Source organism: Rhineura floridana, chromosome 1 (genome assembly GCF_030035675.1).
Source record: "Rhineura floridana isolate rRhiFlo1 chromosome 1, rRhiFlo1.hap2, whole genome shotgun sequence".
In the NCBI taxonomy this organism is placed as follows: Eukaryota; Metazoa; Chordata; class Lepidosauria; order Squamata; family Rhineuridae; genus Rhineura; species Rhineura floridana.
Genome location: NC_084480.1, coordinates 26,746,602 through 26,759,373, shown reverse-complemented (window position 1 = coordinate 26,759,373; position 12,772 = coordinate 26,746,602). Strand labels below are relative to the sequence as shown.

General features: G+C 45.6%; 1 protein-coding gene across 1 annotated transcript in view; it reads left to right on the top strand.

The window, feature by feature from the left end:
• Positions 1-12,772, top strand: part of CPLANE1 (ciliogenesis and planar polarity effector complex subunit 1) — a 132,938-nt gene that overhangs the window by 56,041 nt on the left and 64,125 nt on the right. The window contains exons 19-22 of the mRNA XM_061608417.1: positions 48-806; positions 1,229-1,398; positions 3,098-3,209; positions 5,101-5,152. Coding sequence (XP_061464401.1) covers positions 48-806; positions 1,229-1,398; positions 3,098-3,209; positions 5,101-5,152 — 1,093 coding nt within the window. The remainder of the gene's footprint in view (positions 1-47; positions 807-1,228; positions 1,399-3,097; positions 3,210-5,100; positions 5,153-12,772) is intronic.

The following is a 12,772-nucleotide window of genomic DNA, read 5'->3' as shown; positions in this document are numbered from 1 at the left end:
AACTTTGGTTAATATACTTGTGACAGTATGATTTTTTTCTCATTTAGAATCCTCTGCACATCGATGATTTTTCAAGCTTACCAGAGAGCCAGTCCACTGAAACAAGGCTGATTCCACCATTTCAAAACTTGCTTCATCATGTTCCAGCCAGACCATTACCTCTGTTGTCTGCTTCCCTAAATGCTGAGAAGAAACCTAAGCTTATTCCAGTGGCAAAATCCTCAAGTAATGCAAATGGGCTTCCTTTGCTTAAACTTAAACCTGACTATCAGTTCCAGCCACTCAATATTTGCCACATGAAACCCTCCAAAGTTTTCATTGGACCATTCCCACAACAAAGAGAAGCCTGGGGTGCACATCCTTCTCTGATGAAGAATCCTCAAGGTATGCAGATACCAGAGCACAAAAATGGGGAAACAGAACACCTAAATTTGAACAACTATGATCATAAAGTTATAAGGCAAGCACAAGAGCAGGTGAACCATTGGTCACAAACTCTAAATAAGGTTTCTTCCAGCCATCGTCATCTGGATGAATATGAAAAAAAGGAAAACATGGAACCTTCACAACACCTTCATGTACATCTAAAGGCAGAGAAACCACTGGTTGATAATGAGATTCCCTTGCAAAAAATGTATGAAAATTTTTCTCAAATTCCCCTGCTGTATCTGAAGCCCTGCTCACAGTCCAAACACCCATCGTCTATAATACCTGTTGAACTTATGGGAAAGAACAATGATTCCATAGACCCTTTTTGGCAGACAGGAATACCACTGCTTTACACTAATTTACCTCCACTCACCAAGGTAATGGATTTTATAAGTATGCACAATATTTTAATGAAAGCATTTAACTTTTCCATTAAACAGGGATGAGGAACCTGTGGCCCTCCAGATGTTGCTTGACTACAACTCCCATCAACCGTGACCATTAGCCATGTTAGCTAGGGCTGCTGGGAGCTGGAGTCCAGCAACTACTAGAGGGCCACAGGTCCCCCATCCCTGTTTAAAAGGCATATATGAGATCTAAGTATGCATTTATAAATATTACTCCTTCCTGTGCTTGACTGTCCACAAAATACTGTTTTCTGTTTCCATTTACATTAGTGGAATTTGAATATCTTTAAATAATGCCAGAGTCTGACCTCTTCTATTTTTCCAGTCACCATCCAATTTGGAAGGGAGACATTCGTCACATAATTGTCATATTCTTTTTTTCCCCTAAATAGTTTCAAATACCGAAACTCATCCCACTTCAAAATCTCGTTGCATTTGAGCACAGCCGCCAAGTTGCCAAAATCCCGCTCATTGGGATTCAAGACCATCCTGAACAGATTCAGTTATTAAAAACTAACATTAAACCACTTGAAACAAGACAAGATATGAATAATAAAAAAAGGTAAGAACAAATTGTACTGAGTATACCGACCAATCTAAATTTTATAACATCAGTTTCAGTGTACTTAATATAGCAAGAAAAGGGCTGTAACTATGGGCTGATAAGTTGCAAAGTAAATACAGTTTATTTCTACTAGTTGCAGCAGTCCAGAAGCAGCAGTGTTTTCATCTTCCAAATAGGAGGCCAAATTTGAAGATAACAGTCTAACTCTGGTCTGAACTGGGATGCTTTGCCAACTCTGGTTTGCTGTCTGTGGATGATTTTACCTTGTTCCCTTCAGCCCACCAAGCTGAGCGTCAGTCTTCTCTTTTGTTGTTTCCCCTGTTTTTAAGATGGGGTTGTTAGCCCTACACATTCTCTGTTTCTTTTCATTTGTCTCTTATCCCTAATGGATCTGAAGAGGAGCTGTTCATACTAACCTTGCTGCTAAGACTTGAAATCTCCCTGTACACAATTTGCTGTGCCAAATAACATGGGGAGAGACAGACATGGCCTTGTGGTCTAGTTTCATTGTAATTTGAGTGTGGTCCAGTGTCTTCGTCTGTCCAGTTTCATCTTGCTTTCGAAACACCTCTTGAGACACAAAAATAACTTTGTTCTGATCTTCAGTGGAGTAGTGCTCTCCCCACTGTCATATTCTCATATATAGTCTCCCTCCCCACAACACCTATTACAGTGGCCTAGCACCCTTGTCCAGTCAATAGCACCCCAGCAGGGCCCACCAGCACTGACACATGCTGTGGGCCACCTTCACCAGTCAATTGGATCTGGGAAACCAACATTCAACAGTTTTCTGCAATGTTCTGGAACAATGCTCTCCAGGATACTTTTGTATCTGTCAGTATCCCTATCTTTATCCCTTTTATATCTGTCCAGAATCCTAATAACCACTTGGAAACTGTGATATTAAGTGGTATTGAAATTATTAAAGTAATAAAATAAAACAGCAGCTGCCTGCTGCTGTTTCCAGGTAAGCCCATTGTCACAGGGCACATGGACATAAAAAGAGGCTTACCAGATAGCACTTGCTGAGTGCCCCCTCAACACTGATGGCATCCCTCGCTTGCTCAAATGATAGACTCTGCTACTTGCATTATTATTATTATTATTATATCCTGCCCTTCCTTCCAGAGGGAACCCAGGGTGGAAAACAAAAACATTAAAAGCACTCTAAAACATCTTAAAAACAAAATACTTTAAAATACATTAAAACAAAACATCTTTAAAAACATTAAATTGTTTTAAAAAATTTTAATTGTGTTTTAATTTGTTTTTAAAAGATGAGTTTTAAATTTGTATATCTGTTTTTGGTGTTTTTAGTTGCTGTAAACTGCCCAGAGAGCTTCGGCTATGGGACGGTATACAAATACAATAAATAAATAAATAAATATTAAAACAAAACATCTTAAAAACATATTTTAAAAAAAGTTTTAAAAGCAACTTAAAAAACATTTTCAACACAGATGCAGACTCGGGTAAGGTCTCCATTTAAAAGGCTTGTTGAAAGAGGAAGGTCTTCAGTAGGTGCCGAAAAAGATAACAGAGATGGTGCCTGTCTAATATTTAAGGGGAGGGAATTCCAATGTGCCAGTGCCACAACAGTAAATTTCCACTTCCTTATGACAGAGATATATTGTTTTAATTAGGATATGATTAAATGCTAATAGGCATGGTTATAATATGGTTATAATGCTAATAGGCAGAGGAGGCGTGTCAAGAAACAGATCAAGGAGAAAGAAAGGAAGAAAGCAACTGTGACTTTTCAACAAGATGCTTCTTTTGTTTCAGCTGATACTATAGAGCAAACAAAGGTACAGTGACATGGAAATCCTCATTCATAATTACCTTGTTGGCTGTATTTGTTTTAATGGGCGCCTCAAGACTGTCAGTAATTTATGGGAGGGAATCAAGCACATAATTGGAAAATACAGGTTTGCACAATTAAAGTGAAGTGTTCCGTTATCCTAGTGCAACAAATCCACTTTTAAAAAGAAACAGATTTTTGTGAATAGGAAAGTGAAAGGAAAATGCCCTGTAAATTGTGGAATAGATTAACAGGAAGAGATATAAACACCTTGCAAGCAAATCAAGATAAATGTTCATTGTTGTATTATCACCCCACAAACAAATCAGTATGAATACTCAGTAAAGACGAGATATAATCTAACCTCCATGTAAGCCGTGCATTAGCACAAATCAGGATAATTGCCTAAAAAGTAGGTTGTCCAAAGGAGTCAAAAGTCATGTTACACTTCAGAAATTGTGGAGAGCTAGACAACTATTCTACCAAGCCTTATTTCCATGCTTCAGCTATGTCTCTGTTTAGACATTTGTCTAGTTATTCTCCCTGGATGATAGTCCATCAGGTGGGTTATAATCACCACCTAGCATCTGAAGGCAGGAAATGTTGAGAGTCAAGGAAGTAGGTGGCTCTGCTGTGAGTGACTTACCCGGTCCATTTCCTGCCTTTCTTTTATTTGAAAAAAAATGAAATGGACTGTCTTCAAGTCGATCCCGACTTATGGCGACCCTATGCATAGGGATTTCATGGTAAGCGGTATTCAGAGGGGATTTACCATTGCCTCCCTCTGAAGCTAGTCCTCCCCAGCTGGCACAAGCCAGCCCCTCCCTTGTCCGCAACTGCCAGCTGGGGGGCAACTGGGCTCCTTGGGACTATGCAGCTTGTCCACAGCTGCTCAGGTGGCAGGGCACGTAACCCCTGAGCCACTCACTGTGGGGGTGATCTTTAGCTGGCCCTTGACACCCAGGAGACACGAGCGGGGATCTGAACTCACAGACTCTGGACTCCCAGCCAGGCTCTCCTCCCCACTGTGCTATACCAGCTATTTATTTTATTTATGAAACAAGAAATCATGTGGGCTTGGAGCTGTCCAGGACTCCCTGAGCTATCAATCATACAAACATGTCTACATTTCTTTTCCTCTGGTTTTGTGTGACGTTTTCCTGCCAATGCCATCTCTCGAGTGGAGAATGAGACAGCACCAGATAGGGACAGTCAGTGAAAAGGTTAAAAAAAAAGAGGGAAAAATAGGACAAAAGGCTACAGAGATAAGAGAGTAATGGTGAGAAAAGAACAGCTAAATGCTGAGCAGAAATAATGCTAAAGAGGTAATAGGTCTGATCCTGGGTGAGGGAGGAAAGGAACTGGGGTAGAGCTTCTGGAGCCAGACCATACCTTCACATTTGTACCATATGATCCTGCCTTTTCTGGGTAGTAGGCAGACCAACATGGATGGTGACCTGTTAAAGTGGATTCTGGAGGAGGAAAAAGGAAAGCATAAAGACAGACCAGCTCAGCCAACACATGGTACTTTATGACAGAACAGTTATAACACTTATCCTTTATTTATGAAATGAGCAATCTGTTGACATCCATCATTATTCAGAATCCAGCAGATCTTCCAAAGAGACTAATTAGAACATAACATATTTGAATTTCCCCCACCCTCAAATGTCTCCTCTACTTATTTTTAAATAATAGTGGAAATCAAGGAAGCAAACTGAATGTAATAACAATTTATATGAATGTTATGGGAAACCATTTATTATACATTCCTTAAAAAGGAGTTGTACACTTGTGTCTTAATTATGCATATTGAAGTAATACTTTTAATATATTAAAGAATGTTAGCAGCAGTTAAACCATCTATATATATTTAATCATACTTATTCTTATGTTAGGATAATCAAACAGAATTCATCTATGACCTCCATGATGGTGGCTCCTTATTCAGTGAGTATTCAACAAAACTATTTGGAAAATTGAAGATCCGATTATGTCCTGTCCAGTCTTTGGCAAGATGGCATTCATCTTGAATAACAAAGATATTCAACATGAACTGATATATGAAAAGAACTTTAGAATGGATTGTCAGTCAGACATTCTCTGCTGAGGATTCATAATGCAATAATGCTATTCTACACTATCTGTAGAATAGTGATTGTATAATAGGTGCATAGGAAGCTGCCTTATGCTTAGTCAGACCATCTAACTCAGTATTGTCTTCATTGACTGGCAGTCTCCAGGATTTCACATAGGAGTCTCCCAGACCTACCTGGAGATGCCTGGGATTGAATTTTGGACTTCAGCATGCAAAACAAATGCTCTATATCCCTTCCTTAGTGGGCATGTAGCGGCTGCATCACTGAGTCATTTCTAAGGGTAAGCAAAATGCCCCCCCCCAATTCACAGGCAGTGGATTGGGGACATTTTAGTGATTGGTAGAGGCATAACAAATTCCAGATTATTTTTTTTGTGATGGTGCAGTGCTACCATTCAACAGTGGCAACTTCTTAATTGGCTGTTTTGTTTTGTTTTGCTACTGCGGGCTGCTATGAAACTCTTGGCACTGTCTGCTGTTCCTTTCCCCCCATGCGATCACGTGGGTTATAGTGCCATCTAGCGTCCAAAGGCAAGAATGTACTGAAGTCAAGACCTGGGGCATCCATGCCCCTCCCACTCCAGTTCATTCTTACCTTCGTCCGAGGGAGTTATATCTACGTGTACTGTAGTGTAGTGAGATTTTTGTATGAAAGTTTGTGTGAGAGAGAGTGTGGGGGGTTGAAGGTTGTTTTTATTCCTAGTCTTCCCCCCCTCCTCTTTCACCAGCTATTTTGGGGTCTTGGGGGTTTGGTTGTTCCCCTCACCTTCTTGAGTTTTTTAAGGTAGTTTGGGTTGCTTCGGGGTGGTTGCTTTGCTTCCCCCATTTCTGCCTACCTGTCCCTCTTCTGTTTTTGGGGGGACAGCCGAGGTTGTTGCTGTGCCTGCCTGAAGCTCGTGGTGGCAGCTTCTTTTCCCCAGTGGCTTCTGTCCCTCTCTAGAGCGGGAGCTGTTACCTTGCCTGGCCCTCCTTGTTTTTGGGGACATCGGAGGCTGCTACTGCCGCCTCTGCCTTAGCGGCAGCAGCCCCCCTTCCACAGGTAGCTGAAGCAGCGAGTCGGAAGCTCACAGCAGTGGCTCCGACTTGCATCCCGCTTACACGGCGCCGCTTCTGCTCTCTTCCTGCTGGGTGCGCTGCAGTGGCTCCTTCTCCCCACGGCTCGCTACTGCGGCCGTTAGGAGCACGTAGTGCTGACTATCTGCGCCAGATACTGAGGCATGCTTAGAGGTGGCTCTCTCTCTTGAGCTCGTGGCAGCAGCTGTCTTCCTCTTGCTCCTGGCGGCAGCTGCGGGAGTAGTCATCTTTGCTGCTCCCCCTCCCCCCGGCAGCTATCTTTAACTCAATGATGGCCACCATTGTGCTCCCTTGTGGGGCATTGTATTGGCAATCTAGGTGGCTGCCATTTTGTTTTTTTACTTTTCCTGCCCTTTCATCATCCTCCATTTTGTTTGCCTTTTGTTTTCCCGCCCTTTTTGTTTTGATCTCTTTAGCCTCCCCCTCCTTATATCAATAGGATAGATTTCTCTAATGTTTTTAAAAAAAACTGGAGGCGCAGAGGCGACTAGATATATAAGTGCACAGAAGCATTACCTCACCCCCTCCCACTGTGTGCGTGTACCTGAGCTTTGTCTTCATCGTACTTGGTTGCCAGTAGTACACTTGGAGTTGTACTGCTCCCCTCACCCATGGGCGTGTACTGGTGCCCCTATCCATACCACACACCCCTCTTAGTGCATGTGTTGGTGACAGATACCGCACCCCCTACCTTTGTGCATGTATATTATGGCAGATCACCAGCCAGAGGCAGCCCAAGTGACAGGGGCAAAACAGCAGTGCAAGTCCCCATCGCACCACAAGTCTAGAAAGCACAAGCAATCCAGACTCCACTCCAAGGCTGTTGCTAAAACCAAACACTTGTCTAGCCACAGCGTTACCAAGCGAGCACGATATGTGTCAGTCCCAGCCTCAGAGGAAGCTGGCCAAGAGAGATGAACAGCCCTCTTTCATTCACCCACTGGGTCATCAGAGGACGAGTTTGAAGGGTGTCGTAGCCAGCCAACTTTGGATTGTCCATCTCAATCTGTGTCAGCGGCTAGAGCTCACATGTCTCGCCAGTCTGATGAGACTCTTGCACCTCTGCCTCACCAAGTGCAACCGCCTCTGCCTCAACAGGTGCAGCCAGTGCCCTTGGATCCTCAGATAGCCACTCTTGCCCCTCTGCTGGGGTTACAGTTGACTCCAGAATTTCTCTCACAGTTGCAGGATATACTGGCCTTCTTCTCTCAAGCACAGTCACTGTCACAGGCTAATCCATTGGCTCAGCAGGGTGCACAGCTGCACTCTTAGCGCTATGGGGCAACACGGCTGTAATGATGAAGCTACGCCACCTTCACTAAATCTCTTCGATGTCTCCAGAGGCAGAATTGGAGGTGGGATGATGGGGTTGGAGGATCCTTCGTCTTCTCTTCAGACCGAAGGAGATGAGTGGAGCAGTGACTCTGAACTGGAGGAGGACTCGTCTTATCATCTTTTTGATTTGGCTTACTATCTTCCACTCTTTCATAGAGTTCTGGACACTTTAGGTCTCCAATCTTTGCAAACCGAATCTATCACCCCTCCTGTGAAGGGGGCCAAGGTTCTCAAATCTCCCAGATCGGTAGATCACTTCTTTCCTGTGCCAGATCCCATCGACAAGCTGGCCAAGGAGGAATGGGCTCGCCCGCTACAGGTACGCCATTTCTCCACCATGGCCAACAGATATTACGCCTTGGCTCCAGAGTTCATGAATCGCCTCAACTTTCCAGGGGTAGATCAGCCAATTTCTAGTTTGGTATCCAGGTTGCTCCTCCCGAAAGAAGGGACTCCCAGCTTAAGGATCCCTCAGCAGCTAGACTTTCCTGTGCATAAGAACCACGAGGCTACCATTTACTCCATTCGGTCCTCTGCTGCAGCCTCCATTTTCTCAAGGCCCTCTATGATGTGGCTGGACGAACTTTTAGATGAACCTAATCCGAATCCGGTCAAACTCAGAAAGAGCCTGGTGAAGTTACACAAGGCTGTGGCCACCTTAGATGCTACTCAGCTGGGAGCATGGGCCCTAGCTGCAGAAGTAATGGCTCAGAGTACACTCTGGCTCTGACACTGAGACACGGATACTATGGCCAAGGTCAACTTGTCTATGGCCCCATATTTGGGGTCATTGCTGTTCGGCAAAGAAGCCCTCAAGGCGGTCTTGGTAGACCCTAAAGGCAATTGAAAGCCAGTGTTGGCCACATCCAAGAAAGACGATCATAGGCCGGTCAGAAGGTTTGCTTCATACTGCTCTTTCTAGCCCTCTTTTCCAGCCCTTTCAAGGACTGCAGCCTGGGGGCTGGGGCCACAATTCTCACTTTACTGACTTTCATTCCTCCAGGGGAACCTGGCACAAACAGTGGTTCCAGGGCAAAGTTCAGCACCAGGAACGACAAAGCCCTTTGTCTTCATCATATGGAAGGGGAGCTCATCAGTGCAGGCAATACTGATGCCATCCCTGTTGGAAGCAGGTTGCTTCTTTATGCAAACCACTGTCTAAGTTTAACAGAGGTCTGTTGGGTCAGAGATCTTTTCTCTCACTCAAATAGCGTTTTGGTTAACCCCCCCCCGGACAGATCCTTCCCTCTCTCATTCCCAGATCTCGAGAAAGGCGGAGGGTCATGCAGGAAGCAATAGGACATCTCCTCAACATAGCTGCAGTAGAACCAGTACCATCAGCAGAGAAATGGGGGAGGGGTTACTCTGTCTTGTTTGCGGTTCCCAAGAGAGATCTGTTGTGGGGGGTGGTCTTAGACCTCAAGTTTGTCAACACCTTTGTGAAGTATCGACAGTTCAAAATGGAGTCCCTCACGTCCATTATAGAAACTCTGCGGGAGGGGGACTTTCTGGCCTCCTTCAACCTAAAGGAGGCTTACCTCCACATCCCAGTCTGTCCCGCCCACAGTAGGTTCCTGAGGTTCACCTTTGGCCAGCATCACTTTCAATACCGAGCAATGCCATTCAGACTTTCGGCGGCCCCAAGAGTATTCACCAAAGTGTTACTCACCCTGGTGACTTACCTCTGTCTCCAGGGGGTCCATATCTACCCCTATTAGGACGATCTGCTGATTCGAGTGGATTCGAGGGACCAGGCCCGCAATCAGGTTCACCACACCCTCAAGGTTTTGGGCACCCACGGTTGGCTGGTCAACATCGACAAGTGTCAGCTAGAGCCAGCTCAGTGTCTGCAGCATCTGGGAGCGATATTGGACATAGTGCGGGCCACGGTCTTCCTTTCACCAGAGTGCATTGCAACCATTAGAGATATGGCACTGCTCCTGACACATCACTCAAGGGTGGATTTGATGCTTCTAGTAAAGGCTCTGGAGATGTTCGTCTCCACCATTCACATTGTACCATGGGCTCAGCATCATACTCGACCTCTCCAGTGGGCCTTATTGCCTTTCCAGCTGGACATTGCCAATTCCAACCATCAGGAAATCCACCTGGATTCTTCACTGCATTCTTCCGTCCGATGGTGGGTGTGATGTTCCTATATTAATGTATATATGGTAAGTGTTGTTGTTTTAGAAGATACATGGTAAGTGGAGTGAAAGAGGAGGGGGAGTGAATGGGCAGTAGAATGCGAGATGATTGGCTGAGTGTTTAAAATGGCTGAATGTATAAAAGGAAGAGTGAGAGTGGAATCGGGGGGGGAGAAGAGAAAGAGTGGATTGCTTGGTGGGGTTTGAGAGAGTTGTTTGCCAGGAGAGCGTGGAGAAGGAGAGGGAGGTGGAGTTCGGATTAGTATTGAGTAAAACCATATGCTTATGTGCCTTAAGAAGAAATCTTGTTAATCTTGTTAGCTTTGTTATCTGTAATAAATACTTAATTTGGTTTACCAAAGGCCTGATCCTTGGCTGGGGTTTCACAGACCAGAAGGGAGGGTAAGGTAATGACCAAGGCTGAAGGGGAACTGTAACAAATGGTGGCAGCGGTGAAGAGAATAACAATACCAGTATTCAGAGTCTCTGGGAATACTAGTATTGGGACGTTACTGGTGGTTGCCTAGCAGGGGGATCTGTTGAGATCTGTGCTAGAGCGGATAGGTAAACCATAAGAGAGTGCAGTCCGGACTGGTGGAGTCCCTGGTGGTGCCTAGAGACAGGCAGTAACCACGAGCAGGTAGGAACCTGACAGGGAGAGCCAGGGAAGGACGCATCACAGTGGGCAACAACTCAAAACCTCAGCAAGGGAACTCCGTTCCGAGAACCTGACAAGACTGTAATAACCACAGATGCCAGCCTGACCAGCTGGGGGGCCCACTGTAATTCCTGCTTTGTCCAGGGTGTCTGGTCCAGGTCGGAGGAGAGTCAGAGCATCAACTGGCTGGAACTAAGAGCTGTCCATCTGACCCTTCGACACTTTCAACCTATCTTCCTTTTGGAACATGCATTAATCCAGACAGACAACACCTGCGTAAAATCGCATTTGAACAGGCAAGGGGGAACCAGGTCACAAACTCTCCAGGCGGAAGCGACCCAGATCTTCAACTGGGCCGAAATTTCTCTGAGGTCTCTGAGGGCAGAACATCTTAGCGGAATTTTGAATGTGACGGCCGACTGGCTCAGCAGACAACAAGTGATTCCGGAAGAGTGGCAACTACACCTGGCGGTGTTCGACCTTCTTCAGTGTTGGTTCATTAACCTCTCAGTGGATCTCTTCGCTTCAAGTCACAACTGCCAGCTGCCCCAGTACTTCTTGAGGTATCTGGACATGACCGTGGAATCTGTAGATGCACTGCTGACACCCTGGCTGGACGGTCTTCTGTACACCTTTCCCCCGATACCTCTACTAGGCAGGACACTGAGAAAGCTCAGAATCGAAAGGGCCCAACTGGTCCTGATAGCCCCATACTGGCCTCGCTGGCCGTGGTTCTCAGACCTGCTCTCTCTATCAGTAACAGACCCTTGGAGACTGCAGCCAGATCCTCTGTCACAGGGACCGATCTGGCACTCGGATCCCGACTGGCTGAGTCTGACAGCTTAGCATTTGAACGGAGGCAGTTGATTTGTGCAGGTCTATCACAGGAGGTTGTTGATACAATTCTGGCATCTAGAAGGCCGTTGACAAGTCTCATCTACCAGAGTACTTGGTTTGCCTTTTCCAATGGTGTGCGTCCCATGACTTCCAACCCTCTCAAGCCACTGTACAACACGTGTTGCAGTTTCTGTATAGACGTCTGAAGATGGGACTAAAAGCAAACACCTTGCATCATCTCGCCTCCACCATATTGTCTATTCTCTCCGTTTCATCTCCTGGCATGCCCATGGGCTCACACTCGCTCATCAAACTCTTATTGAAGGGAGCTGCTCTACTTTTGCCGGCCATGTGTCACCATTTTCCTTCCTGGAGTTTACCAAAGGTCCTGCAAGCCCTGCAGCGCCCTCCCTTTGAGCCCCTTAGGTCAGTGCCATTGCGACTGTTGTCCTTCAAGGTCCTGTTCCTAGTGGTGGTCACCTTGGTGAGAAGAGTTTCAGAGTTGGGAGCATTGTCATCAGTCCGCCATCTCTGCATCTTCCATAAGGACTCAGTGGTGTTGCATCCAGATCCATCCTTTTGTCCCAAAGTCAGTTCAGCTTTCCACTGCAACCAGGACATTGTTCTTCCTTCATTCTGCCCGAAGCCTGTCCATCCACTGGAGAAGTCCAGGCACTCGCTGGATGTCCAGAGGGCCCACAAGACCTACCTGTCTCAAACCCAGGACATAAGACTAACAGATTCATTGTTTGTATCCTTTCAGCCATGGACTCTGGGAAAAAATATTTCTAAATCCACTTTGTCTTGTTGGTTGCGTGCCTGCATTGCTCTGGATTAGGAGTCGCTTAAGCTCCCAGTGCCTAGTAAGATAACGGTGCACTCGACTAGGTCAGCAGCCACTACCGCTGCTTTCTCAACCAACACACCTCTTGCAGATATTTGCAGAGTGGCTGTATGGTCTACTCCAGATTCCTTTATCAAGCATTATAAGATAGACTGCTACGCCTCTGTCGATGCCTCTTTTGGGAGGCATGTTCTGCAACAGGTCCTTTCTCATAAGTAAGCGGTGGGTGGTCCCTCCCTGTTGGGGCTGCTTTGGTACATCCCACATGATGGCATGCTACCTGGGGAAAATAGACCATTGGTCACACCTGAAGGGTGGTTTTCCCAGGTATCATGCCATCACAGCCCTCCCTGTTGGAGGATGCCTGGGTGTTTGGTACTATCTTTCAAATTGTTACTGTTGAAAGTTGTGTTGTTTTAGTTTGTGCAACTGAGTCAAGACTTTTCTAGATCTGTTAGGAATGAATGTGGTTCTGTCCTACTTGGCCAGAATCTGTATTTTCCTTGCTGGTAGGCTTGTTAGCCATTGCACCTTCTCAGATATCTCACTTCGGACTTGTCGTGAATGAACTGGAGTG